The sequence below is a fragment of the Acanthochromis polyacanthus genome, chromosome 13 (genome assembly GCF_021347895.1).
Source record: "Acanthochromis polyacanthus isolate Apoly-LR-REF ecotype Palm Island chromosome 13, KAUST_Apoly_ChrSc, whole genome shotgun sequence".
Lineage (NCBI taxonomy): Eukaryota > Metazoa > Chordata > Actinopteri > Pomacentridae > Acanthochromis > Acanthochromis polyacanthus.
In genome coordinates, this window is record NC_067125.1 from 32,517,394 (window position 1) to 32,542,167 (window position 24,774).

The window sequence follows — 24,774 nt, forward strand, 5'->3', positions numbered from 1 at the left end:
ATCCTGTGCGACTTTGTACTTCCGGGTCGCACGGTTCAGCTCATCGAGCTAATGTGAGCTAGCCGCCTTGTTGTAACGTCAATAGTTTATCTAAGAAGAAACAAACGCTGTCTTGTCGGGAAACTGGAGTACAACTGCTTAGGTATGTTCACGGTTTGTGTTAAAGATGTAAAAGCGAGATGCGAGTACCTACCAGCACGGCTAAGCCTTTCCTCCCTCTGTAAAGAGTGTCCAAGTTAGCCGATAGCTAGCTGCCCTGCTAACTTAGCTCATACCGACCGTCAACAGCTGCTTGCTAACGATGCTAGCACGTTAGTTAATATCTCCTGGTGAGTTTGGAGATGGTTGAGTCAGAGACTGCCTCAAAAATCTGAAAATTTTGAGTATTTTACGCCTGCTAATGTTAGCTTAAGTTTTACAGGAAAAGTTGGTTGATTTTAGTTTTAATCGGCCGTCCCAATCTCTCGCTAGTGGATGCGATTTGACAGGACAGACACTGAGCTTTTGTGTTGTTTTTCAAGACAAATAGACATCGTTTGCTGACACAACAGCTTAGTTTTAATAATTAAAAACGTAAGCTTATCAGCTGTAGTTATCTGACAGCGTTTAAAAACGACAAACTATAACAAACTATAATTGTTTGGTAGAACTTCAAGTGTTTTGACTGTTTTAACATTTCAGTAATTGTGGTTTTAGCTTTACTTACTTTAATGTTAGAGTGTGCTTTAAACTAAGTAGATGATTTTCCTTTTGTCTGCCATTGCAACATGGCAGGATTTGCTATTAAGTCAGGGAATATACTCCAGTAACACTTCTGCTGAAAGTAAACATTAGCTGACATGCCGTCCTGATGGAACAACTTTGCAGCAAGGTCAGCTTTATCCTGGAACTAAACACCACAACATCAGCACAGTGGTTGGGTGTTGGTCCTGTACTGGTGTGCTGCAGGTTTTTTGTAGTTTCTTAACATTTTCCCTAATGGCATTCTTAAATGTCTCTATTTGCCCAGAACCCAAAGATATTTACTGCCATTGATGAGTAAAGAAACCAGCAAATATTCATTTATAAGAAGCTGGGATCAGAAGTATTGCAAGAAGACTTTTTCTTGAGAGTTACTCAGTCCAATTAATTGATTGTTGAAATAGTTGCCAAATAACTTAATAGGTGACAGTGAATCAATTAATTGTTCCAGCTCTACTAAGATGCCATCAAAGGCATGGCTGCCACAGAAGGAGCGTGGTGAGAATTTGTAAAACCATTGACAGACAGTTTAAACCCTGGATCAGACGCATTGCAAAATATACGAAATGTGGCTGCTTTGTCTTGAGACTGGGATTAAGTCTGTTGAACCACAGTGTGCATGTCTTAACCATACAGTGTACATTGATGAATTGAGAAGCCTTGTCAACCCTTGAAAGTTTCAGATTCGCTTGAGCTATATAAAACTGAACTACAGTATTAGTCTCATAGTCACACCTTATGAATCCTAAGTTGGAGTCTTTATGATTTGCTTAAATTGTGATTACGATTTGAAATTGATTAACTGCATAGCCATACCTACACTCTCAATTTCAAAACATTAGAAACTCTTCTCTGTTCAATTCAGCAACATCATAAACTGCCAAAATTAAGTTATGTGAGACACTATTCTGTGGACATAAAGTTTCAGGTATTGATTGAGATAAAACCATTAAACAAAATGAAAATTATGCCCATCTGAGCTGGACTGTTGTGTTAGATTGCGTCAAAGAAGAGTATATTCAATAAAATGACAGTGTATTAGTAAAAGTACGACAGCGTGTTATTCAGAATTATGTCAGTAAACTAAATTCTTGCCTTAAGCGAAGTCTTTATTTTGTTTTGCAGGTTGTTTAAAGTCTCTGTGGCCACTATGCATGGACAATGATAATGACATCTCAAACAAGGAATGTGGATGGGAAACTTTTGCTAAAAGGTAACTGCACTTTCAAGTCATTCCTTGGCATCTCCCTGGAGTGGTGAAGCTGTTGCTGTTTCCCGACACTATCCGTCATGTCATTACCAAAGGAGTCAGGAAACCGAGGGAAAGATCGAGAGAGGGGAGCCCGTCCCAAGGTGAGACAAAGTCGGTCAGAGGAGAGACGAGATGCAGGTAGTGGACGGAAAGGTGGAAAGGGGAAGAAAAAAGGTCTTGCCTCCCATGAACCAGCCGCTGAGAGGCCTGTCAGTGATGGCTTTGAGTATGGCGAGTTGTTGAGTGAACTGGAGACCAGGGACCAATCTTCCTCCTCTCCTCTGAGGGAGAGTTGGAGATGGCAGGGATTGGAAGTTGCTGCCTCGTTGCTAGGACAAGAACGAGTAACAGCCAGGCCCGGTCTGGGAACAGTTAGCTCTTCTGCAGAGTTACCAGCAGCTGGTGAAGGTGAGGGCAGAGGGTCAAGCAGCAGTCGCACTCTCAGGCAAAAAATCCAAGATGCAATGGGGCAGTGTTTCCCAATAAAGACACACAGCGCTACGGCACCAGCTCCACCTCCACAGGCTCTTTCATCGTCAACTGCCTGTGCCTCCTCGAGGCGCAAGATCCATCTCAGTGAATTGATGTTGGATGACTGCCCTTTCCCTGTAGGATCAGAGCTGGCTCAGAAGTGGTATCTCATTAAGCAACACACGGCCCCCATTACCCAGCCTCCCCTGCTGGATTCCGCAGTAGTGTGCAGTGCCCCAACTTCAGCAATGACTACTGTGGTGGAGGACGTGGATGACAGGCTACGAGAGCGCAGGCGCATCAGCATCGAACAAGGCGTTGAGCCGCCACCCAATGCAGAGATCCACACATTCGAAGTGACAGCCCAAATTAACCCTCTCTACAAACATGGCCCTAAGCTAGCGCATGGTATGAATGAATTATCCGGGCCTGACAGAGCCTCTGCTCATCAGCAACAGCAGCTTCTTCTCCAAAGACAGCAGCAGCACCAACTCCTACTTCAGAACTGCTTGGATACTCTGGATGAGGTGGTGGCCTCAGCGTCAGCATCTGTGCACTCCTGTGACACTGTCTCCGACCCTTTGGTTGATCCAGAGGTGACAGCGACCAACATGACCTCTAGAGCCATACTTCCTCAGACAGAGCATCACAAATCTCACGATGGCTACCGCATTCACACTCAGATCGATTACATTCACTGTTTAGTTCCAGACCTGCTGCAGATCACCAACCTCCCGTGTTACTGGGGCGTTATGGACCGCTACGAGGCAGAGACGCTGCTGGAGGGAAAGCCCGAAGGAACCTTCCTCCTGCGCGACTCTGCTCAGGAAGACTACCTCTTCTCTGTCAGCTTCCGCCGTTATGGCCGCTCGCTACACGCACGCATTGAACAGTGGAACCACAATTTTAGCTTTGATGTTCACGACCCCAGTGTCTTCCATGCTCCCACAGTTACAGGGTTGCTCGAGCACTACAAGGACCCCAACTCCTGCATGTTCTTCGAGCCTCTTCTGTCCAACCCCATCCACCGCACACAACCCTTCAGCCTACAGCACATCTGCCGAGCGGTCATAAGCAGCTGCACCACCTACGATGGCATTAACATGCTTCCCATTCCAAATGCTTTAAAAAAGCACCTGAAAGAATACCACTATAAGCAGAGAGTACGTGTACGGCGAATGGATACCTGGTGGGAATGAAGGACAAAACAAAATGACTGCAAGAAACTACCAAATACATTTTTAATGCAAGTCTCTGACTGGACAGAACAATGAGTCTTGTTCTTAACTCTGTTGGCTGTTTTAACCTACGCTACACTGTATGTATTTATTTTATTCCTGCTGTACATGTCTTAACAATTTTACTAAACTACACTGACAAGGCAATATGTAATCTCACTGATCTTGCACACTCAGAGTTCTTTATGCTCAAATTAAACAAAGTTATTTAGATCTGTGGCATTCAGAGAAGTATCCTCACATATCATCCGTGTTGTCAAGTGTGACTAAATCAGCTTAATTATCTGACGATGGAGGGAAGAGTCCTAGTGTGAATCGAGATGATTATAATAGAGTTGTTCATCAGTCACGTGCTGGGAAGGTGAAACACATACTGACAAGGTTTCCTTCTTGTTACTGAGGTGTCGAAGTGTGGCTCGTCTGCAGCATTAATCATTGTTCCCCATATTGAGCCTAGGGCTGACCATACGGGGTGAGATTTAGGTGCATATTTTACCTGGTCTTGTTAAAAATGAAAAGGATTGTCGCGCATTGAATGTCACGATTATGTGCTCACATTGGTTTTTAGTTCTGTAGTTTCATTTCAGGGAAAGATGCAAATTAAAGAGTGACTGAAGATTCAGAAAACCTTGTTTGTGCTGACATCCACTGGTTTAACTCCTCCCTTTGCTGCAGTGTATGTAAGCGTACTGAAGGATGTGTGATACCACGACAGTAGAGTGGGTACTGGTGCAACAAAGCACACTTCTGGCCACGCCCATTTGCAGCTAACGGTGGTACTTGATGTGGTCGGAGGTGAAACAGACTTTACATTTTGAACCAAAGACACCATGGATACACTGCCTTTCAGCTTGGTGCTCATTTACACTTTAGAGTAAGAGTGATGTTCCAAAAGTAATCAAAATGTGAGTAGGCTCAGATTCTCCTTCATACAGCTGCTTTGTTCTCAGCATACTTCGTGTGCATGGGTTCCCTAAGAGGCTAAATTGCATGCAGCCATGACCAACGCTCTTTATTAGTTTTGAAAGATCAAACGCGGCCTGCATGAACTTGTCAGCAGTTGTTGAAGTTGGATGTATTATCAGAATGCAAAATGATGAAGCCCAGAGGTTTATGGACCTTATTTTGCTCAAAATTGACTAGTGCTGCCTACTTCCTCTAGTGCATAGGTTTGGTTGGGCTTTCTTTTATTTCTTCTTTGCATCTACTTGAGGATGTGAAGACCCATCTCCTTAAAGAAGAAATTATCTTGTTGCTATACTTCCTGCTGCGTCTGTTTGAAAGAGGTAGGGTGTCTCCACACTAATCTTCCATTCCAGCAGTTCACTGACAAAATTATCATAATGAATTAGCTGTGGTGAATCCTAATTACCAGGAAGAATGATGGGTGTATTTTGAGCTTTTTCTGGGGCTTGACACTAGATCAGTTACGTAGACAGGAATGTGCAAGCTCTGAAAAGCTCTGCAAAGAACAGTTTGTGCTAAACTGAAAAGCTAAAGGCACTGAGGGGAGGGAAGCTCAAACAGTGAATAATTCAAGGGGTAGATGCTTAATGTTCAGTGTATAGGAATAAAGGTTGCAGTGTATTAATATAATATGCTATGTTTGGTAATACACCTGTCAAACACTTATAAACGTAATAATCTTGACTTAAAAAGTACTGTAACTCTCTTAGATGGTGATCAAACATCTTCATTTTTGTGCAAATAAAATCAGTAAATTTGGCACAAATGAACAACACGAAGGGAGTAAAGTATTTCATGCAAGACAGGCTTTTATTTACCTTATTATCTATGACTCATTCCAAGATTAATTGCAAAATTTACCTTTGTGGTGGAGTCATTTACTGCTGTGTGTGAACAGCATTCTGTATTAATGGAAACACACAAGCGCGACCACACTGCTAACTTTTGTGTGCACTGAGTAATAATCACAAAAGACAACCGTCCCAGTGTTAATGGGAAAGCATGGAGAATGAGTCCTGGATCTGAACCGCTGTGGTTCTGCTTTCTCCTCGAGGTCGCCAATTTGATACGCAGGGCGTGAATCATCCATGACAAGCGCTCATCCAATAATGAAGCTGCTATAATTTAGACAGGCGTTCCAGTGCACCATTAAAGCCTGCATTCAAAATGCAGAGTCAGAACCTTTGACCTTTGTATACTTAATTAAGCCACTATAAAACTCAACTATAAAATAGAATTTACAGTGACAGAAGACATTTGACCTTCCGTGCATACACAAGTGTGGGCTACTACTGAACCTCAGCAGAAGCAATTTCAGTCTCTTGACAGCTCAAGGTTTTTGCCTTGTATCTTCCACCCCAATATAATGCTCTGCAATGTGGCATTCATGGCAGAAACGATCCAATGATACACTGTTTTATTTGTTGGAACCACATTTTAAGACTTTTAACACTTTATTTTGAGATTACCTTCGCCTTTCAAAAGGGAATTGATCGCTAGCTGTGAGTTCATACGAAGGTTTCTGGAGAGGACTGTTAGCCTTCTATTCAACAGTTTACAATTCATTTTCATTTGTGAGTCCCTTTTCTATGTTTATAGTGGATTCACATTTAGCTGTTGAAAAATAAAGGCACGCTCTGCTTCTTTGTTTTCTCTATTCCTAGTACTAAATTACGCAGCTCTTTCTAGGAATTTTCCTAGCACATTATTAGGAAATTAGACATGCAAAATAGAGAATAACCAATTCAGTTTCCAATTAGAGAGCTCAGAAAATAACTTCAACAACACACAGAGATTTGTTTTTTTATTGCTGTTTTTCATTTGATGTGCTTTTTTTTTTTCCATCCGTGCAAGAAAATGCTGTGTTACATCAAGCACAGCAGGTGGCTGTAAAGAGCTTCAGTGTGTTTTCCACCAGCTGCTCTGAGGCCTGTGTATTCTCTGTGTGTGGTGCATAGAGATGGTGGGACTGAGTTTGGTTGCTGCAGCTAGCAGTGCTGTGGCACTCGTTCAGGCAGGTATTACAGGTCCTGGGGGGAAAAGCGGACTTTTCTTTTCCTGGATCAGCAGGCCCAGAGGGACGGGACGCTCAAGCAAAGCAGAAAGCTGATTGGCTACACATACTTAACGTGTTTGTGTCTGTTTGGGCCTCTTTTTCCTTCCCTTCTATCGAGGGAAGAGATTTTCCTCTCAGCCTAATCTCTGCAGTTGAGAATCACGGGGGTGGAGAATAAGCTTGGGATGTTCACAACACCTGGGGACAATTACTTTCCCAAATAATCTCCTGGTCATAATCTAACAAATGCCCTAAAAGGCCTCAACGTGGCACAGACTTGGCTTATTTGTGACAGAAAATGTGCACAGCAACTCAGCCTTTTTAGTAGTCTGTGCTTTTTCATGGTGTATTTAAACCGAGGTAGACTGTGAACTCAACTACCATGAGATGCAGCGTGTATCTGGGCCATTAATTCAGGGGAGGGTGTATCAAACTGATTTCCAATTCTTGCAAGATGCATACGGCTAGACATGTTTCTTCTTATCCACCCAGAGAGGAGGAATACATTTCTGTGACAGAGGAAACACTGCAACTGAGAGAAAGCGAGAGAGAGAGTTATTTTTGGTCAGTAAATGAATCCAGCTGAATTGCAGCCTTGAACATGAATCAGAACATTCTTGCCTGTTTCAAGTCACACCTTTTCAAATGAAGCTCTTGTTGTGAAAGCCAAGTCAGTAATTCCTGAGTTATTAAAGTTTCAGTTCTTAAAAGTCCCCCAATTCCGCCCCTAGGAGGTACATTGTCGCACAGTGACATGCATATGTTTGATGTTTGTTTCTCTGGCAGCAAGCCTTTGACAGCACAATATTTCCTTCCCTATTCCAAATACACTCCCATTTCTCTGAGGCATGTCGGAACTCATATGAGGCCTCGGCGACAGAAAAAAAATAACATCCCTATTCTAATTTGGAGCTGTTTGTGTTCTTACTGCTCACTCTCCTGCTGACCCTGTTTTCACTCGCCTCTACACTGACAGGTTGTAGATGGAATAATGAGGGTGTTGTGGACACGCTCAGATCGATGCGATTGCAGTGTAAATGACACACAACAGCCCCTATCAGGGTTTAAGTGTATACGCAGTCATTAACCGACAGCCTGGACATAATATATATAAATATACCAGGGATACACTATTGTCAATATATGAGGTTTGCTTGTATATAAAGCTCTGCAAATTGACATGTTATGTAATTTGACGTCAAAATATAGCTGTAATGTGTGCCATAATGTCTCTGTACAAACACACTGTAATGGAGCCACGGATAATGCAGATATAATTATAGATAAGCAATGTTTGTTTTGAGAAGAATGGTTGATTGTAATAAGCCCCCACAATCACCGGGGGGGGGGGAACGGGACCACGCATCCTTGATAATAGGTAGGGGAAAATGTTAGAATGGCATAAATAATAAATCAAATTGCATAACACCTGCTCTCTGTGACTAATTATGCTGTTGCAAAACAGTTGCAGTGACCAGCGTGTCACCATGGAAAAAAGTAGAAATGATAAAGGAATGCACAGACCTTGGCGTCTAGTTATTATAAGAGTCATTCCTCACGGCGGGCACCTTTTGGACCCGGTGATATTTTCAGGTATTCATTTTCGATCCTTTCAACATATTGTCAGTGGGTGGACAAGTTTAATTAGTGGGAAAACGAGTTGGCGGAGGCCAGACGCTGAAATGATCTGAACTATTAAGAAAATCACAGAAATTAACACGGACTTTTGCTCTGTTGTCTTCAAGTATACAGCTGTCTTACGTGACTGTGGCATTCTAGATGAAAATATTACCTGTTGGTTCATTAAAGTAACAACTTGTATTGCATTCCACTGGTTTTATGTGCATCTCAGTACATGACTTCTTTGCTTTTATTTTCACATTCCACTCATTTCATGCTTTTCATCTCGTTGAGACTTTCTGGTTTTGGCATTATCAGTATACTGTATATCAGAATAAAAACTAATTAAAGGGCTAATAGAACACAAACAATAAAATTTGCATGAATATTGACACTCATTCTTCTCAGATGAAAACGCTACTTATTATTTGAGCAAGCTGTCCATTGAGTAAATTCCAGTTTTTTTCCAAACAATGGCTTCATTACCTGTAAGCCATGACAGTGAGCCCCCACAGTTAAACTGAATTTTGTTTTTCTTAATTATGCGCGGGTCATTTTTTATTCAACAGGTAAATCATGTTCTGACAGATTTGTTTTTTCTTTATTTGCAAATAAAGCAAGTGATTGTTTTATTCATTTTTGTAGCTCAATTTGCATTCAACTATTAATGAGCCATTCTTCTTCTCTGTTTATCTACAATATTGCCCCATTTCTGACAGTTTTTTTTTTTAAATAACAAACTGTCAGTCATGACACCTCATCTGTAACTGCAACATTAGATTGGTTTGGTTTGGTCAGAAACAACATAATTGCAGAAATACACACATCATAAAGAGCACAGCTGTTTACTCAGCCGTGACACCAACTCTCTGCATTAATAAAACTGGGGCACAGGCAGATGTTTTATACAAATAAGGATTTACTGCACCTGATTTAGAGGTCTGGTGTATGTAACCATGCTATCATGAGATGCGCGTGACATTTTGCGTTGATGATTAAATTAGAAGCAATTTTTTCACACCTCAAAATTATTAAAGCTGATTTTGAAACCAAGGAAACAAAAATTACCTTACTGCTGTCTTGGTGGTTTCTCTAGCAGCCAGAAGTAAGAGACTATCCAGCTCAAATATAAAGTAAACTGGGGTGAGATGCCCCCTTGAGTTTTTTTTAAATAGCCATATTTTGAATGCTAGTATAATGTGTACATAAGCAGGATGCTTAAGTGAACACATTTAGAAAATAATTAAAACTTAACGGACTATAACTTTGCTATAAATAAATCTAAATTCAAGCTGTATAAACTCAACCTATTTTCTACTGTCAAAACCACTTCTTTTGGTTTCCTTCCACCAGTGAAATGATTTTCATATTATTGAAAAAAATGACAAAGTACCTATCACCCAAGAAAAAATCTGAAATGAAAAATGACCACATCTAATGTTCAGGAGGAGAATCATTAAGCGGACACTGTAGGCCGATTTACCTGAACAGGTAATTACATTAGAAATAAAATATTCTTTTGTAAAATGTAATTACTGCTGAGTCAGCCTGAAAATGAGAGAGAGGTGTTGGTGGATGACAGACCAACACACTGGATCATGAATCCTTCAAATGTTATTTCTGGGTGCCATCTTTCTTTGTTTAAAAATTTTGTAGCGACACAACAGGGAAGCCTTTGAGGTTCCTAGAAATGTCTTCAAAACAGCGGTAACCTAAGTGTTGTCAAACGCCCTGCTGGGGTTTAGAAATTCTGAATTATAGTTGGGTAATTATCTTAGTGAAAAACAGGAGCTCCGCTCATGAACTACATCAAGTGCCAGACGTATCAAATATGAAAAGGAGGAGAGGCACAGCACAAGCAGCGGGGGACAGACATGACAGCAACAAAATAATATGGGTTTTTCCAGTTTTCTTTTCTATTCGGATGTTTTCTTTTCTTTCTTCTTTTTTTGTAGGACACTAAAGAGAAACAGCTCAACATTTGATGCTAGTCAAAAACAGGACAGCCACAGGAGCGTGGACAGGACGGCTGATGTTCCAGTGCTTCTGTTCCATTCTTTGGACCAGAGTGATGGACTATGAAGCCAGATGGGTTAGCAAGATAAACTGCCGCTCAAAGGTTTGGAGGTCACCCAACAATTTCATTTTTTCAATGAATAGTCACACTTTATTCATGTGCTAACATAATTGCACAAGGGTTTTCTAATCATCAGTTTGCCTCTGGAAATGTTCCTCTGTATCCCTATGTAAATATTCCATTTAAAATCCGCTGTTTCCAGCTAGAATAGTCATTTACCACATTACCAATGTCAAGACTGTATATCTGATTAATTTAATGTCATCTTCATTGAAAACATGCCTTTTTTTTTTTTTTTCAAAAATAGGGACATTTTGAAGAGACTCTAAACTTTTGAACAGGAGTTTATGCTGAGCCTAAAGTAAGAGTTTTCAATCAGCAACAGAGGTAACAACCCAGATAGCAAACTATGGGTGAATCAATGTTGAGACCTAACGTCGAAATTATACAGAAAGCGCAAGGTTGATAAAATGTTGAGTCAACGTTTGCTTACATAGATTACATGTTTGCAAACATAGATTCAACATTAATTAAACATTGACCTGTCAAACATTTTAATTAAACCAAAATACAATGTAGATTCAATGGTATCTTTTAAACACAAACTTCAATGTTGACAAAATGTTGTTGAATCAACGTTGATCCAACCATCAGTCTTCAACCGTAACCACAATTCAACCTTCTTAACCCTAATTCAACATTGATTTAACATCTTTTACTATCTGGGTAAAGTGTGATTTATGGTTGAAAAGCAAACGTTGACTCAACATTTTATCAACCTTGTGCTTTCTGTATAATTTCGACGTTAGGTCTCAACATAGATTCAGCATTGATTCACCCATAGTTTGCTATCTGGGAATGTCACTGTAGAGATGGCTGTCCTTTACCTGGCTAGATCACCACGCCATGAGGATATTCCATGTCAAGTCATCAGGGCCCTTCTGCTTTGACATCTCTAAATTTCCTTGAAATATTTCTATCATAAGCTATAAATAAATGTTATCCATAGAGTTTTAGCTTTATTTATCATTTACAATCCCAGATAAAACAATCTTTTTTATCTATTCATTTATTTTCTTTCTTTCTTTATTTATTTATTTTTACAAATTTCCCATCAATCCACTTTAAGTTTTTTTTCACACTCTGAAGATCTAAGGAACTATTCAAAATAAACGCTGGAAATGTTCACTGTTGCTTCTCATGACATTGACTCTGAAATCTGCGATATTGAGCAAATAGATCAACTCGTCTCTGATGAGTTGAAATATGAAATGCATCCTGCCAGTCATGCATATCACAGTAATCCATAACAAAACATATAGAATACTTACAGAATTCTATATAGAAAACATATAGAATAATTTTCTTTGAATACTGTGAATGTGAAATACTTCAAAACTAAAATTTTGTTGAACTTTGATACCTGACAAGTTGTACCACAAAAGCTAAAGTATTGGTAGATAGCCATAGCCAAATGCAAGCAAGAACTGAGTTCTGGAGTTTAGGATATGAAAATATCCTAAATTTTCAAACCCCACTTTGTAGGAATAAACCTTCTTTTTCATGTAGCTTTGCTTTGTGTCATTTCTTTGGGAATGATCACTGCATTAGATCATTGGAAGACATCAGCATAATATAACCGTGGTCAAATACATAGATCTGTTGAGATAATGAGATTTTTCCACCAGGAAACTTGAATGCCTTGACATGTATTTGATGGTAATCTGATGTACGCATGTGAGCAAGACGTTAGTGGTAAATTTATTTTCATGATCATTGTGGAAACTGTCTAATAGGATCAAAATAGATTCTCTTGCTTCGTATTCCAGTCGAAATCAACTTAGCTTTCAAGACCAATATCACTGTCAGTGTATGAATACATATATATTTATAGGAACCACTAAAGACTTTACCGTCAAGCTTTTTTTTCCCAATATGTATATGAATTCCATAAATAAATTAGGTAGCAGCTCACTTCTGATTCTCCAACTTATAAAGTGGGATGACTGTGTGGAGTAGGAACCTTAGTCTGAGGCTGGATATCGCCATATTTTGCATCTGGGATGCCTTGTTTTGACATCCGAAACAAACATGGACTTTGTGTTGTTGACCATGGCAATGCTCCTTTTCCTTGTTCAGTAGTGAATGGCTGCTCATCCTCAGTTTCAGGTGACAAAGTTCGACTGTGTCTGAAAACTTTGGGGGTTGAAAACAGCTGACTGTCTACTGCAGGTTTGTCTAAAGGTGTTTTAAAATTTTCCTCCTAACTAAGGAAAATAAATATTCTTAGTTATGTTTTGTAGGGGAAAAAAGGATTTCCAAACTCTGTTGTAGTTGGATTAAGATTTCTGGAAAAAATTTTCATCTTTGCGGTGCAACTGGTATTATCTGCTCATTCACATATGAAAGTTTAATGAAAATTACTTTTTTTTCAGCATTTTTGGGATGAAATATGTCATATTAAAACGTATTCTAAATGCTTGGTTTATATTAGTGTGACATGAGACTACAAATGGTTCAGAAAATATCACTGAATGAATTCCTACATATTTTTTTTATTATTATTCTGTGCTGAAAGATGATAATAGCTTCTTTATTTTTCTTCAATTTCAACTTATCCCATAACTAACAGATTATTTGACTATTCTACTTGTTCAGTATTGGAGATTCTGAATCAATGATATGAAATATCATTGATATCTGAATAGTCCTTAGATGTTGTCATTCAGACATTTGAAAATTCTAGGTTTTTTATTCTATCAAGCTAAGCTTTCACATACCGTATATCTATAGAAATATCAGTTTTGTGGCTGTATCTGCAAACCTGTAGAGTCATATGATGCGCAGATGACGTGCAATTACACTTGCGCCAGTTAGTTTGTAATGAAAAAAAACATAAATCTATTTTTTTTAAGTTTAGTCCTACTGTTTACACTGCATGTGTTGCAGCTAATGGAAAACAGACGAGATGAAGTAGACCATCTTTGCGAATATTCAGTCAATAACTCTAATTTCACTTTTATTCAGGCATAAACATAAATATCCTTATGAAGCAAGCCTTTATTTTGTTTGTTTGAATCGTTTTTAAATGTACCACATTTAAAGTTTTAGAGCTACAATATGCAGCTGTCAAGTTCGAGATAAGCGACTAAACCACATACATTAACTTAAAAAATTTCTTACCCACATCCCCCCTCATGCCTCATTTTCAATAATTGCGCTTTTCCATCTTAATACATTTTTATATTCTTCACAGCTCTCTGTTATGAAACCTGTTCCGGCTGAATGAAGTAGGCGGAGCCGTCGGTCCATTTTATGCGGAAAAGGAGTCAAACGACGCATCAGACGTCCCCTTTTAACAAAAAAAATATAACCACCCATGTGATTCCCATTATCTCTGATTGGGGTTTTAGATTTACTATCCGGTGACACAATGAAATGCCCGGTGTCAGAGTGGCTTCTTACAAGCTTAAACGTGGCAGAGAACAGCGGAGATTTACTCCTGCAAAGTTAGTTCATCCCTGAGATGTAATGGACTGGACTGTCAGATAAATGCCACATTCCTGCGTGCTGGAGACAATAAAAAGACTCAGAGGGGAATATTCAGCACAAACAGGTGCTCACAAAGCTGCACAGCACATAATGCACCATTTAAAAACAGGATTCTGTGCTGAAGCGGGGCTGTGTGATGGGATGAACACCAGGCCACAAGGATCATCCAGGCCTTCTGTGGTAATATCTGGGCAGGATTCCTCAGTAAGTCATCCTTTTTTCTTTTTTTTTTTTGTGTGAAATGATTGACTATATGTGCTGCATGTGGCCCTATGCTGTCTGTGTCCGCTAGTGTGTGAGGCTTTTGTTGATCAGCATGCTGGTTGTGGTTATTGATAGTTGAAGCGCGCTCACACTTTGGCTTGTGCTCACTTTGTCTAATTATTGTTTGGAATGAGTTTTAGTTGGTGGAACATCTGCCTTACACTTAGCCGTGCCGGCTAGCTCATTGTTTCAGCTTACAATGTTTGTGCAAGTAGCTGACTAAAATGTGTAACATTTATCTCCCCAGCTGGTGTTTTATTTGTTCCATTTGTGTTCTGAGAAGGTTCCACTGATGTTTTTACCTGGTTATATTTTAGTTCCCACAGTGAGGTAGGTTAAGACAAGAGATGTTCTAAAAAAGTTTGGTGATAACATTGTTAGACTATTATGCCCTAATGTTCTCAAAACTAAATACTGCACTGAAAACATTCTTCTGTTTGTTATCACACACTATTATTGAAACATTTTTAAGATTCTATATTGTGTTCCCTCAACAACATCCTCAGAGCATTGCAGATGTTGCAGAATTTATTATATTATGATGCCTTGATAACATCTGGAAAATGTTTTTTAAAGGTTGGTTTGAAAATGTTCTTCCATTTGTTATCATTGTCTCCAAAAAGTCCTCAGAATGTTGCGAGTAGAATGTTCCACTTTTGTGAATTTATTTATATATATATAGATATATATATATATATATAGTACAGGAACATCTGAAAAAGAATGTCCTGTCATCTGGATATCAACATCTTGAAAAGTTTTTACGGTGAAAACGTCTCATAGAACAATAATCTATAATGCATTTTCTCAACAAAAAGGTAAAGATTTTATTTTTACTGTATTACATTACAGAAAACGTTCTGTAGAAGAAACATTTTGTTATATGAAGCTTTGATAACATCTGGAAAAAGTATTTTGAATGTTGGTTTGAGTGTGTTCTTCCTTGTTATCATGGGACTTTGGGAGAATGTTTACTGAAGAGCGTTTTATGGTGTGTTCACTGAACAACGTCCCCTATATCACAGGACAGAAATGTCTCATTAGGAATGTTTTGTCATCTTAAGTCGTGACAACATCTTGAAAATGTTGTATTGAGAACATTCTTCATTTGTTGTCGTTGAGGAACTGCCTTAATGGAAAACGTTAAGGGAACGACAATGTGTTCCCTTAACAAAAAGCCAAAAATGTTTCACCTTTAATGCATCACATTACCAGAACGTTATAAAATGTTCTGTATAAAAATTTTTTCTGTCTTTTGAGGCCTTCAGAACATCGGGAAAACATTCTGTGAATGTTAATTTAAAAACATTCATCCTTTTGTTGTCATGGAACACTGTGAGAATGTTTTATAGAGGAATGTTCTAGATTGGGCTGCACAGGGGTGTAGTGGTTACCACTTCCACCTTGCAGCAAGAAGATCCCCGGTTCAAATCCCAGGGTGGGCCTGGGATCTTTCTGCATGGAGTTTGCATGTTCTCCTTGTGCATGCGTGGGTTTTCTCCGGGCACTCCGGCTTCCTCCCACAGTCCAAAAATATGCTGAGGTTAATTGATCACTCTAAATTGCCCGTAGGTGTGAATGTGAGTGTGATTGTTTGTCTGTATATGTAGCCCTGTGACAGACTGGTGACCTGTCCAGGGTGTCCCCTGCCTTTGCCCGAGTCAGCTGGGATAGGCTCCAGCACCCCCCACAACCCTAGTGAGGACAAAGCGGTGTATAGACAATGGATGGATGGATGTTCTAGATTGTGTTCCCTCAAGAACATCCCCAAAACATCTTCAGAACATTGCAGCCGGAATGTTCCACCGTTGTGAATATATCATGTTACAAGAACGTTTTATAGAAATTATCTGAGGCCTTGAGAACATCTGGAAAACGTTTTTGAATGTTGATTCAAAAATGTTCTTCCTTTTGTCATCATGTAACATTGTGAGAATGTTTTATAGAAGAATGTTCTGTATTGGGTTCTTCAAGAACATCCCTGAAACATCCTCAAAACTTTGCAGCCAGAATGTGATTATATCACCTCACTAGAATGGTTTAGAAAAATCATGAGAGGTCTCGAGAACTTCTGGAAAACATTTTGTTTTTTAAATGTTGGTTTGAAAACATTCTTTAATTGCAGCCAGAATGTTCCACCGTTGTGAATATATCACGTTACAAGAATGTTTTATAAAAATCGTCTGAGGACTTGCGAATATCAGGAAAACATATTTTGAATTATAGATTGAAAACATTCTTACTTTGTTGTCATGGGACATAATCTGTGTTCCAGACAACATCCTCTGAATGATGACTCTAGAAAAGTTACTGGAAATGTAACTTTTCTCTAAACATTCTTTGGACATTTGATTAAAACATTTTCTTTAAGAAATGATTAGAGCTTGTAGGTAAAATTATGACCCAGTGTTGTGCGAATGTTCCCTGCCAGATGGGCTTTATCCTAGTCAAAGCTGCATATGGTACGTTCTGAAAATCGCTGCACCTCTGTTAATGGCAGCTGTGGTGACATACAGCAGACGTGCCTGACTCAAAATAACAGCGATTTTTAAAATTAAGCCTCTATTAACTGTCTGCTTCTTCAGTGCCCACGGAGGCTTTAGGCAAAGTTATTTCCCCAAAGTAGAATCCATTCTGTTCGGGCCTTCTTGTCAGAATGAGTGACACATGTTGGTGAATGACCGACTGCTGGGGAGCGGTTAGGGAAAGTTGCATCATGTTGAAGCTTTAACCACATTGGATGCTAATAGCCTAACATGTCAACTTGTTTCCCTTCCCGCTGATTGACGTGTTTTTGTATCACATGTGTCACTCAGTAGATGGGAGAGTTTTGTTTTTTTAACACATCTATCTTCTAGTTAATATATTTCTCATGCTCACTTAATCAAACCTGAGGAAAAAAACACCCCAGCATGCTGAGTAAACTGATTTAAAAGACAAATTTGCTGCTATTTTCAGTTCAAAGTGGAATAAGCCTGCGGATGCACTGACACTGTGTGGCTCAGTAAACTTTGTACGGACAGCAGATGGCTCTACCTAATACAGACACTTTCCTGTTGTTTTTTTTTTTCTTCATCTAAATGGGAACAACTTAACTGCAAAAAATGACACGGATTTTGTCTAGATATGCTGACATGAATATGTTCCAGTTAATTCTATTCACTGTTCACTGCAGATCTCAAATTGTGGCTACAATGTAAACCAGCAGGATCTAGTGTTCACTCTGAAATGACTCATTCACTGTTAGCTACATGCAAAACACTCAGTAATGAGGAGTAAATTGAGATTGAGATGCCGATGAATCATCATCATTTTTACATGATGGTGTTGTGTTGCGCAACAGATTCCCACGTCTATCAAAGGTGAAGTTTCAGTTTCTGCTTTGGACTTGGTATATGCCACAGACCCATTTTGTTTTATTGCCAGAATTTGGAGGGAGGAGGGGGAGGGCTATGCAGTGCTTCAACTTCCCCCACAGAGAATTTGCATATTCAAATCAAATGTCAGAAAGTGCACTGAACAAGAATGAAAAATGCAGCATGCAAATGGACTGTTTGGTTATGAATTGGAGATGAAATTAAAAATCTGATTTCTAATGGAAATTTAACAAAAAAAATTAAGCAGTGACAGATTTTTAACTACTGAATTAGTCACAGCTTAGTCAGGTGTGGCTTTAAAGGACAATGATCAGATGGAGTCACTAGACTTTTTTTTTTAAACAAGGATTTTAAAGGAACACCTTAAAGTCCAGCTAAATTCAATTGACATGATGCCACAAATCACAACAGAAAGACAAGAATGGGTGAGTTGATATGCTGGCATATCATTCAGGATCGTAGCCAGGCACTTCAGTGTCGACAGCTTCAGTGTTTGCCATCTAAGAAATTATTGATAGACGTGTTCGATCACGTGATCCTATTTGCCGAAATGTCCTTTTGTGCCATCAAGCCTTTTGGGAAGACCTGTGACTAGATACTGAATTGTGGATTCTAGTCGATGACCACACTCTTTGTCTGCCTTTTGTTGTTTTCAATATAGTGCGTACTTGTTGTCAAGATTCTGTGTGTTGGAACAACAAAAACCAATTCCTTTGTGGTTTATTTGCCCAGTATAAATGTAGTAAAGGACAGGGATGAGAAATCCTTCAGCTGCGTGGCTTGGGCACAAATCTCAATGAGACTAGTGCTGTATAAAGGCACAGAGGCAACGGCAAACTCAAGACCTACCTTTATAGCCACACTTTTAATTCATTTGATTGGTTCTATTTATTTATTTCCAATTTTAGAACTAGTTTTATTGTTTACCACTGTTTATTCACTTATTTGCACTTTTCAATTTATTTTGTGTTGCGTTTATCACTTAATTTTTTATTCTGTTTTCATGAATTTGGACTATTTTGTCTCTCTTCCTTCCTTCCTTGCTGCTTATGATAGCTTTTCTTCAGTCCCTGTATTTTTAAGTCTTTCATTTATAGCGTGATGTTGTTGAGAGCAAAGATCACATCCTAATTCTGAATTAATTTATGTTCTTCTCGGCGCTATATGCTTCTGCATTTAAGTTTTCTGCTGCTGTTTTCATGGAAGCCTCTTTGACATGTGACACTATATAGAAAGTATAGTTGAAAATAACTACTTGTGCTGGCTGAGCACCATCTAACTGCTGTCACACTTTCACGGCAGACTGGAGCACATTGCTGTTATTAATTAACACCTGCTTTTTCTTTACTATAATTTAGAATGTCTGCTTTGAAATAAAAAAAAAAGCTTACTGCAAGTGTAAAATGCAGATCCTACCAGAAAGTACAATTGGAGCATCTTATCACTTGGAGGTCACATGTACACGAGGTATCCTGGTGTTTTTAGTAACCCGGCTGATTAGACCTGTAGTCAGGTGGAAGTTCGGGGGGGAAGAGCGATGCTAGAAGATGACAATGGTGGAATTTCTTCCTTCCGCTTTGACAGGTGCAACACATTCAACACAATCGTGATGGAGATGTCAATCAAGTGCTGTGTGTGGACACCCATACAGTCTTGGGAAGAAGCCTAATCGCTCAGCGTAAGTGACACCACCCACGTGGATGGAACGTGGGTGTGTTGGGGCACTGACAGAATACAGAAACTGGCAGAATAATCTTCAAAATATTTGGTAATATCATAAGGAGATCCAATTTCAAAGCTATATTATAATTAAATAAAAAGTCTCTGTGAATAGAGCACTTTAAAATGCCAAATTATACTGTGTCTGACAAAATATAGCCGGATCAAAACACAATGCGGCGAATTAAAAACACATCATCCATCCATCCATTCATTCTCTATGCACCGCTTTATCCTCACGAGGGTCGCGGGGGGTGCTGGAAAATAAATAAAACGGCTCAAAGGAAATTAAAACTCAAGTAAAGTCTGGAAAGGCTCTTGGATAAGAGTGCATTTTTAAAAAAGGGGCTTAAAAGAGGTCACCGTCTCAGCCGACCTGATTTTCTTGGACAGATCCCTCCAGAGCCTCGGGGCCCCAACTAAAGCACTCTGTCCCCTTTAGTTTTCAGCTGAGCCCCTGCACAGACAAAAGACTTCTATCCGAGGATTTCAAAGTACAAACGGGTGCATACAGTACTAAGAGGGCTATAAAAGGCACCCGTAGCATCTTAAAAATCCTAAAACATACTGGGAGCCAGAGTAAAGAGGCTGAAACTGGACTGATGTGATCATGTCTCTTGGTTTTGTTTAAAAGCCTGGCAGCTGAGTTCTGTACAGTCCGGAGTGGATCAATAGGTTTTTTTTTTGTTGTTGTTCAAGCAGGTAAAAATGGCTACTGCAGCATTCTAGGGGGGAATGAGATGAAAGCGTGTAAACTGGTTTCTGTGGCTTCAAAAATAAAGATGAATCACATTTCTTTGAAGGATTTCTGAGATAATAAAAAAAAAAACATGATTGCACGGGCTTTGTGGTGTGCTGCTCAAAAATGAGATTACTGTCAAAGCAGATGCCAACATTCTTGATATGATTCAAAAGGGAACCAGATGATGAGAATTTGTTTTGCCGAGCGCAGGGACCGAGTGACAAGGATCTCTATTTTGTGCTCAAATTTACCTACAAAGTTCAGTAATAGATGTTGTTTGCTATTTACTATGAACAGACAACATATCTCAGATTCAGAGAACAGTTGATGAAATAAACCCACCCACAAGGCAGAACTATAAACTGGAGCTGTCTGTATTGCATCATTTAAGTGCACAAATACAAACGGGATCTTAAATGGAGCAACGAAAGTCAAAAACGGCTGTTTCACAAACATCGGCGGAAATTAGAATAAATGACAATTTGCACAGAATAAGTTTTGCAAATGGTTGTGTGTGGAAAGTATTGTGGCAGGAAGACTGCAAGTATGATATTCAGTAAGATAAATATTTAAAGGCTGTTACAAGCTCAAATAGATCAGCAATATGACACCTTGGAGTACATTCAGCCTCGTAGGGATATTGTCAATCATTTACATTATATTTCGCCTCGGCAAGGCCATGCTGTGATCTATATGTTCTGAAGATTTGCATGTCGTGCAATATTTAAATTGGAAGCTGGCGTGGGCTCCCCAGGATTCGGTTAATTTAATCAGTTTGATAGTTGCTACTTGGAGTCTGTCAGGCATGTTTTAACCAAATTGCACAGTTTTGATGATTCACTGACACCAGTGAATGTGGCAATAAAATATAAATGAGGTTCAGAATCGTGCAATTTAGAGGAAGTCCTGAGGTTGCTGTGTGAGTTTTTCTTCTTCTAAATTCATCCAAGATGTGTAGTGAAGGGTCAAGCACATAATTTAGGGAGACGCCTGGATATCTTCATGTTTTTTTTAACTTCTTGTTTCTGTAGTAAGGCCTAATAATTGTCAGCTAATTTAAAGTTATAGAGCAGTTTTTTTTTTTTTTAAACTACGTTTCCGAAGACCAAAAATAAGCTGTTGGTTTATAGATAGAGCAAATGTTTTAGACTTATTTTCCTGCCTCTTCTGCTTTGCTTTTATTGCCATCCCGTATCTTCAATTCAAAGCAATAAGGTTCAGCGCAGACTTGACCACAGCTGCGTAATGCCTCCTTTAAATTCAGTTTGGGGAGAAAATAACGACAATCGGTTTCGTTCATATCGAGCCCTCTCTTGAATGGAGTAACTACAGTGAATTCTGATTGTATGGAGAAGACCATGGTGTTAAATTTGACAGAGCAAATTGAAGGGGAAAAGAGCTGGAAGAGTGCAGGGTTGTGTTGAAACACAATATGCCTTTTATAATTGGCGGCAACAAGGAAATGACACAAAATCTGATTCTAATATATTATTTAACAACGACGGACAGCACGATGCAATCACAGTATACACTCACTAGTTAAAGGTTGGACCCCATTTTGCCTTCAGAACTGCTTTAATTCTTCATGGCATACTTTCAATAAGGTGTTGGAAACATTCCTCAGAGGTTTTGGTCCATATTGACATGATAGCATCACACAGTTGCTGCAGATTTGTCGGCTGCACATTTATGATGCGAATCTCCCGTTGCACCACATCCCAAAGGCGCTGTATTGGATTGAGATCTGGAGACTGTGCAGGCTGTTGAAGTACCACAAACTCATTGTCATGTTCACGAAACCAGTTTGAGATGAGTAGAGCGTTGTGACATGGTGCATTATCCTGCTGGAAGTAGCAGTCAGAAGATGGGTACACTGTGGTCATAAAGGGATGGACATGGTTACTGACAATACTCAGTTGGTCTGAGGCGTTTAAATGATACTCATTTGGTACGAAGGGCCCCAAAGTGTGTCACGAAAATATCCCCCACACCATTCCACCACCACCAGCAGCCTGAGCTGTTGATACAAGGCAGGATGGATCCATGCTTTCATGTTGTTTACGCCAAGTTCTGACCATCTGAATGTTGCAGTTGAAATGGAGACTCATCAGACCAGGCAATGTTTCTCCAATCTTCTGTTGTTCAGTTTTAGTCAACGTTTGTTAATTGTACTCTGTTTCCTGCTCTTAGCTAACAGGAGTGGCACCCCAGTGATGGTTTTCTGCATTCCTTGGTTTTAACTTGTGGTTATTTGAGTCACTGTTGCCTTTCTTATCATCTCCAACCAGTCTTCCCGTTCTTATCGGACCTCTCAGATCAACAAGGCACTTTTGTCCACACAACTGCCACTCACTGGATATTTTCTCTTTTTTTGGACCATTCTGTAAAACCTAGAGATGGTTGTGCGTGAAGATCCCAGTAGATCAGCAGTTTCTGAAATACTCAGGCAGCCCATATGGCAGCAACAACCATGCCATGTTCAAAGTCAGTTAAATCCCTTTTCTTTCCCTTTCTGATGCTCAGTCAGTGAGTGTAGATTGTAGCTTAAAAAGTTGATGAAACTGATACAATTATCACATTATTGTGCATCCTAATGTGCCCATTCCCCTTTGGATTAGATCACAGGTCCCTAAAGCTCTTAGTATTTCCTTTTTAATTTGGCAGAAAAAAAAAACGCTTTCCAAGGAGGGAAGACCTTCACAGTTGTCCTGTATTGTGTTGTTTCCAAATTTAAGGAGTTATTTCTTTTTGCCTGTGAGCTCCCCCATTAGGCAAAAGGATTCTCTCCTGCTTTTAGTCAGCAGTAAACCCATTCATGCATGAGCCTAATGTGACATGCCCAATTATAATATATTAACTTTGGGGATTCTACACCACCTCCTGTATTTGGGCAGCTGTAAGGTTTTCATAGTCAATCTTTTTTTATACCCATTTTACTCTAAAGTTTGAGTAATCGTCCTCATTCTTCTTTGCTGTATTTTTTGGATTCATAGGCAACGCCGGCATAAAACGGAGCAGTTGGAGTAATGCATTCATTCATTTTCGAAATGGACAAGTCAGACTATCTATTGGGAACATTCTCGACACCTTTAAATATTAGAATTTTGTCTCAATAGGCTTTTAATATTTGGTGTTATGATAATCCATCCATTCAGTATGAAAATCCTGACCAAGAGAAAGGGACCTGAGGCACAGTAAATACACTCTCACTGTATCCACTTGGCAGAACCATCCATTTATCAAAATACATAATAATATCCTGAGAGAAAACCAAATTCTTCTCTCCTTTCCTCTGTGGATTCCTTAAATTTGGACTATAATCATCATCTGCATAAATGTAGCATTTTATTTGAGCCCCTAATGCGCTACTGGGATTCCTAATGGCCTCGGCAGGGGGTTAAAATGGCTCCAGAATCTCCTCGGAGGCCTCCAAAATTTAACATATCCTGGCTATCTTTTCGTTATATGGTTTCACTTAGCCTACCAACTGCTGTTTGTCGTTTCTGAAACTGCTATGAGTGCGTTCACCTGAAAGAGGTTGAGTCGATGATGACCAGTTGCTAGCATGGACAGGTCTAGCTGCACATTTTACAAGCTGTAACAATGGATAAATATGAGGATTTTAAACACATAATATTGACTAAAGGAAACACAACTGCAGCAGCCAAAGTGGAGGAGAAGCTGCAAACAACTGCAGATTATGTGAATGTTAAGAGGCTTATCAATATCACTAGCGAATTATTAGAGGCTGAGTAGATCTGACTGCAATTCCAACTTTACTTGGATATATCATGCATTTATCCAACTGTGTGTTATATATTCCTCTTCTCCCATCCCTCCATCTTCCCATCCCTCTCCCTCTCTACCCCTCTAACCCTCTACCCCTCTGCCTCTTCTGTCCCTCTCAACCCTCCGGCCAGCAGCAGATGGGTTCCCCCGTATAAAGAGCCAGGTTCTGCTCAAGGTTTCTTAACATTAAAAGGGAGTTTTTCTTGCCACTGTCACCTTAGGGCTTGCTCTGGGGCTTCAGGCATATGGTTTCTGTAAAGCCTCTTGAGACAATTTGACCTGTAATTGGCACTATATTAATAAAAGTGAATTTAAATGAATATATCTATATATTAATGTATTAGTGTATTCACAGTGCTCTGTCCATTTTTCCTGTTTCTGTAACATACAGGATATACTATACTGTAAATTCTGCACTACACTGCTGCTTCTGCACTTCTGGTTAGATGCTAAAGCTGCATTTTATCATCTTAGTACTTGTACTCTGTGCAATGACAATGAAGTTGAGTTAATGTGCCACTTAGGTGCATTCTTCTGCTGTGAAAGATCATTTTAGCCTTATTCTTTCAACTGCAACCCTGCAGTGTTAAATGATCTTGGAAGAAAGTAAAAAAAATGTGTGTACAACCTTATATATTTCTCACAACAAGAGCAAGCTATAATCCTAAACAAATCTGAGGAGTTTAAAATAAAATGCAGGCGAAAAACAGCTGCTGTAGCCAAAGTCAGAAAGGAAAGCTGAAAAAAAACGTCAGGCTTAATTACTAGGCTCATCAGTATCACTATCCATTGTGTTTAAGTTGCATAGAGAGAAATTCAAGCTTCACTTTCATTATCATTATGCATCACAAGATTGTATAATGAAGTTACAGATGTAGTCCCTTAATGCTGCTCACAAAAAACCCATTAT

At 39.4% G+C, this 24,774-nt stretch overlaps 1 protein-coding gene across 1 annotated transcript; it reads left to right on the forward strand.

Moving 5' to 3' along the window:
- The first annotated feature begins 11 nt into the window (after positions 1–11).
- socs9 (suppressor of cytokine signaling 9) lies at positions 12–8,550 on the forward strand. Its single transcript, XM_022211325.2, has 2 exons — positions 12–142; positions 1,867–8,550. Exon 2 carries the CDS (start codon positions 2,032–2,034, stop codon positions 3,661–3,663), a length of 1,632 nt encoding a protein of 543 aa, XP_022067017.1. The 5' UTR covers positions 12–142; positions 1,867–2,031; the 3' UTR covers positions 3,664–8,550.
- The last annotated feature ends 16,224 nt before the right edge of the window (positions 8,551–24,774 follow it).

Coding starts and splice junctions, on each gene's coding strand:
- socs9 (XM_022211325.2), top strand. CDS start 2,032: ATGTCATTACCAAAGGAGTCAGGAAACCGAGGGAAAGATCGAGAGAGG.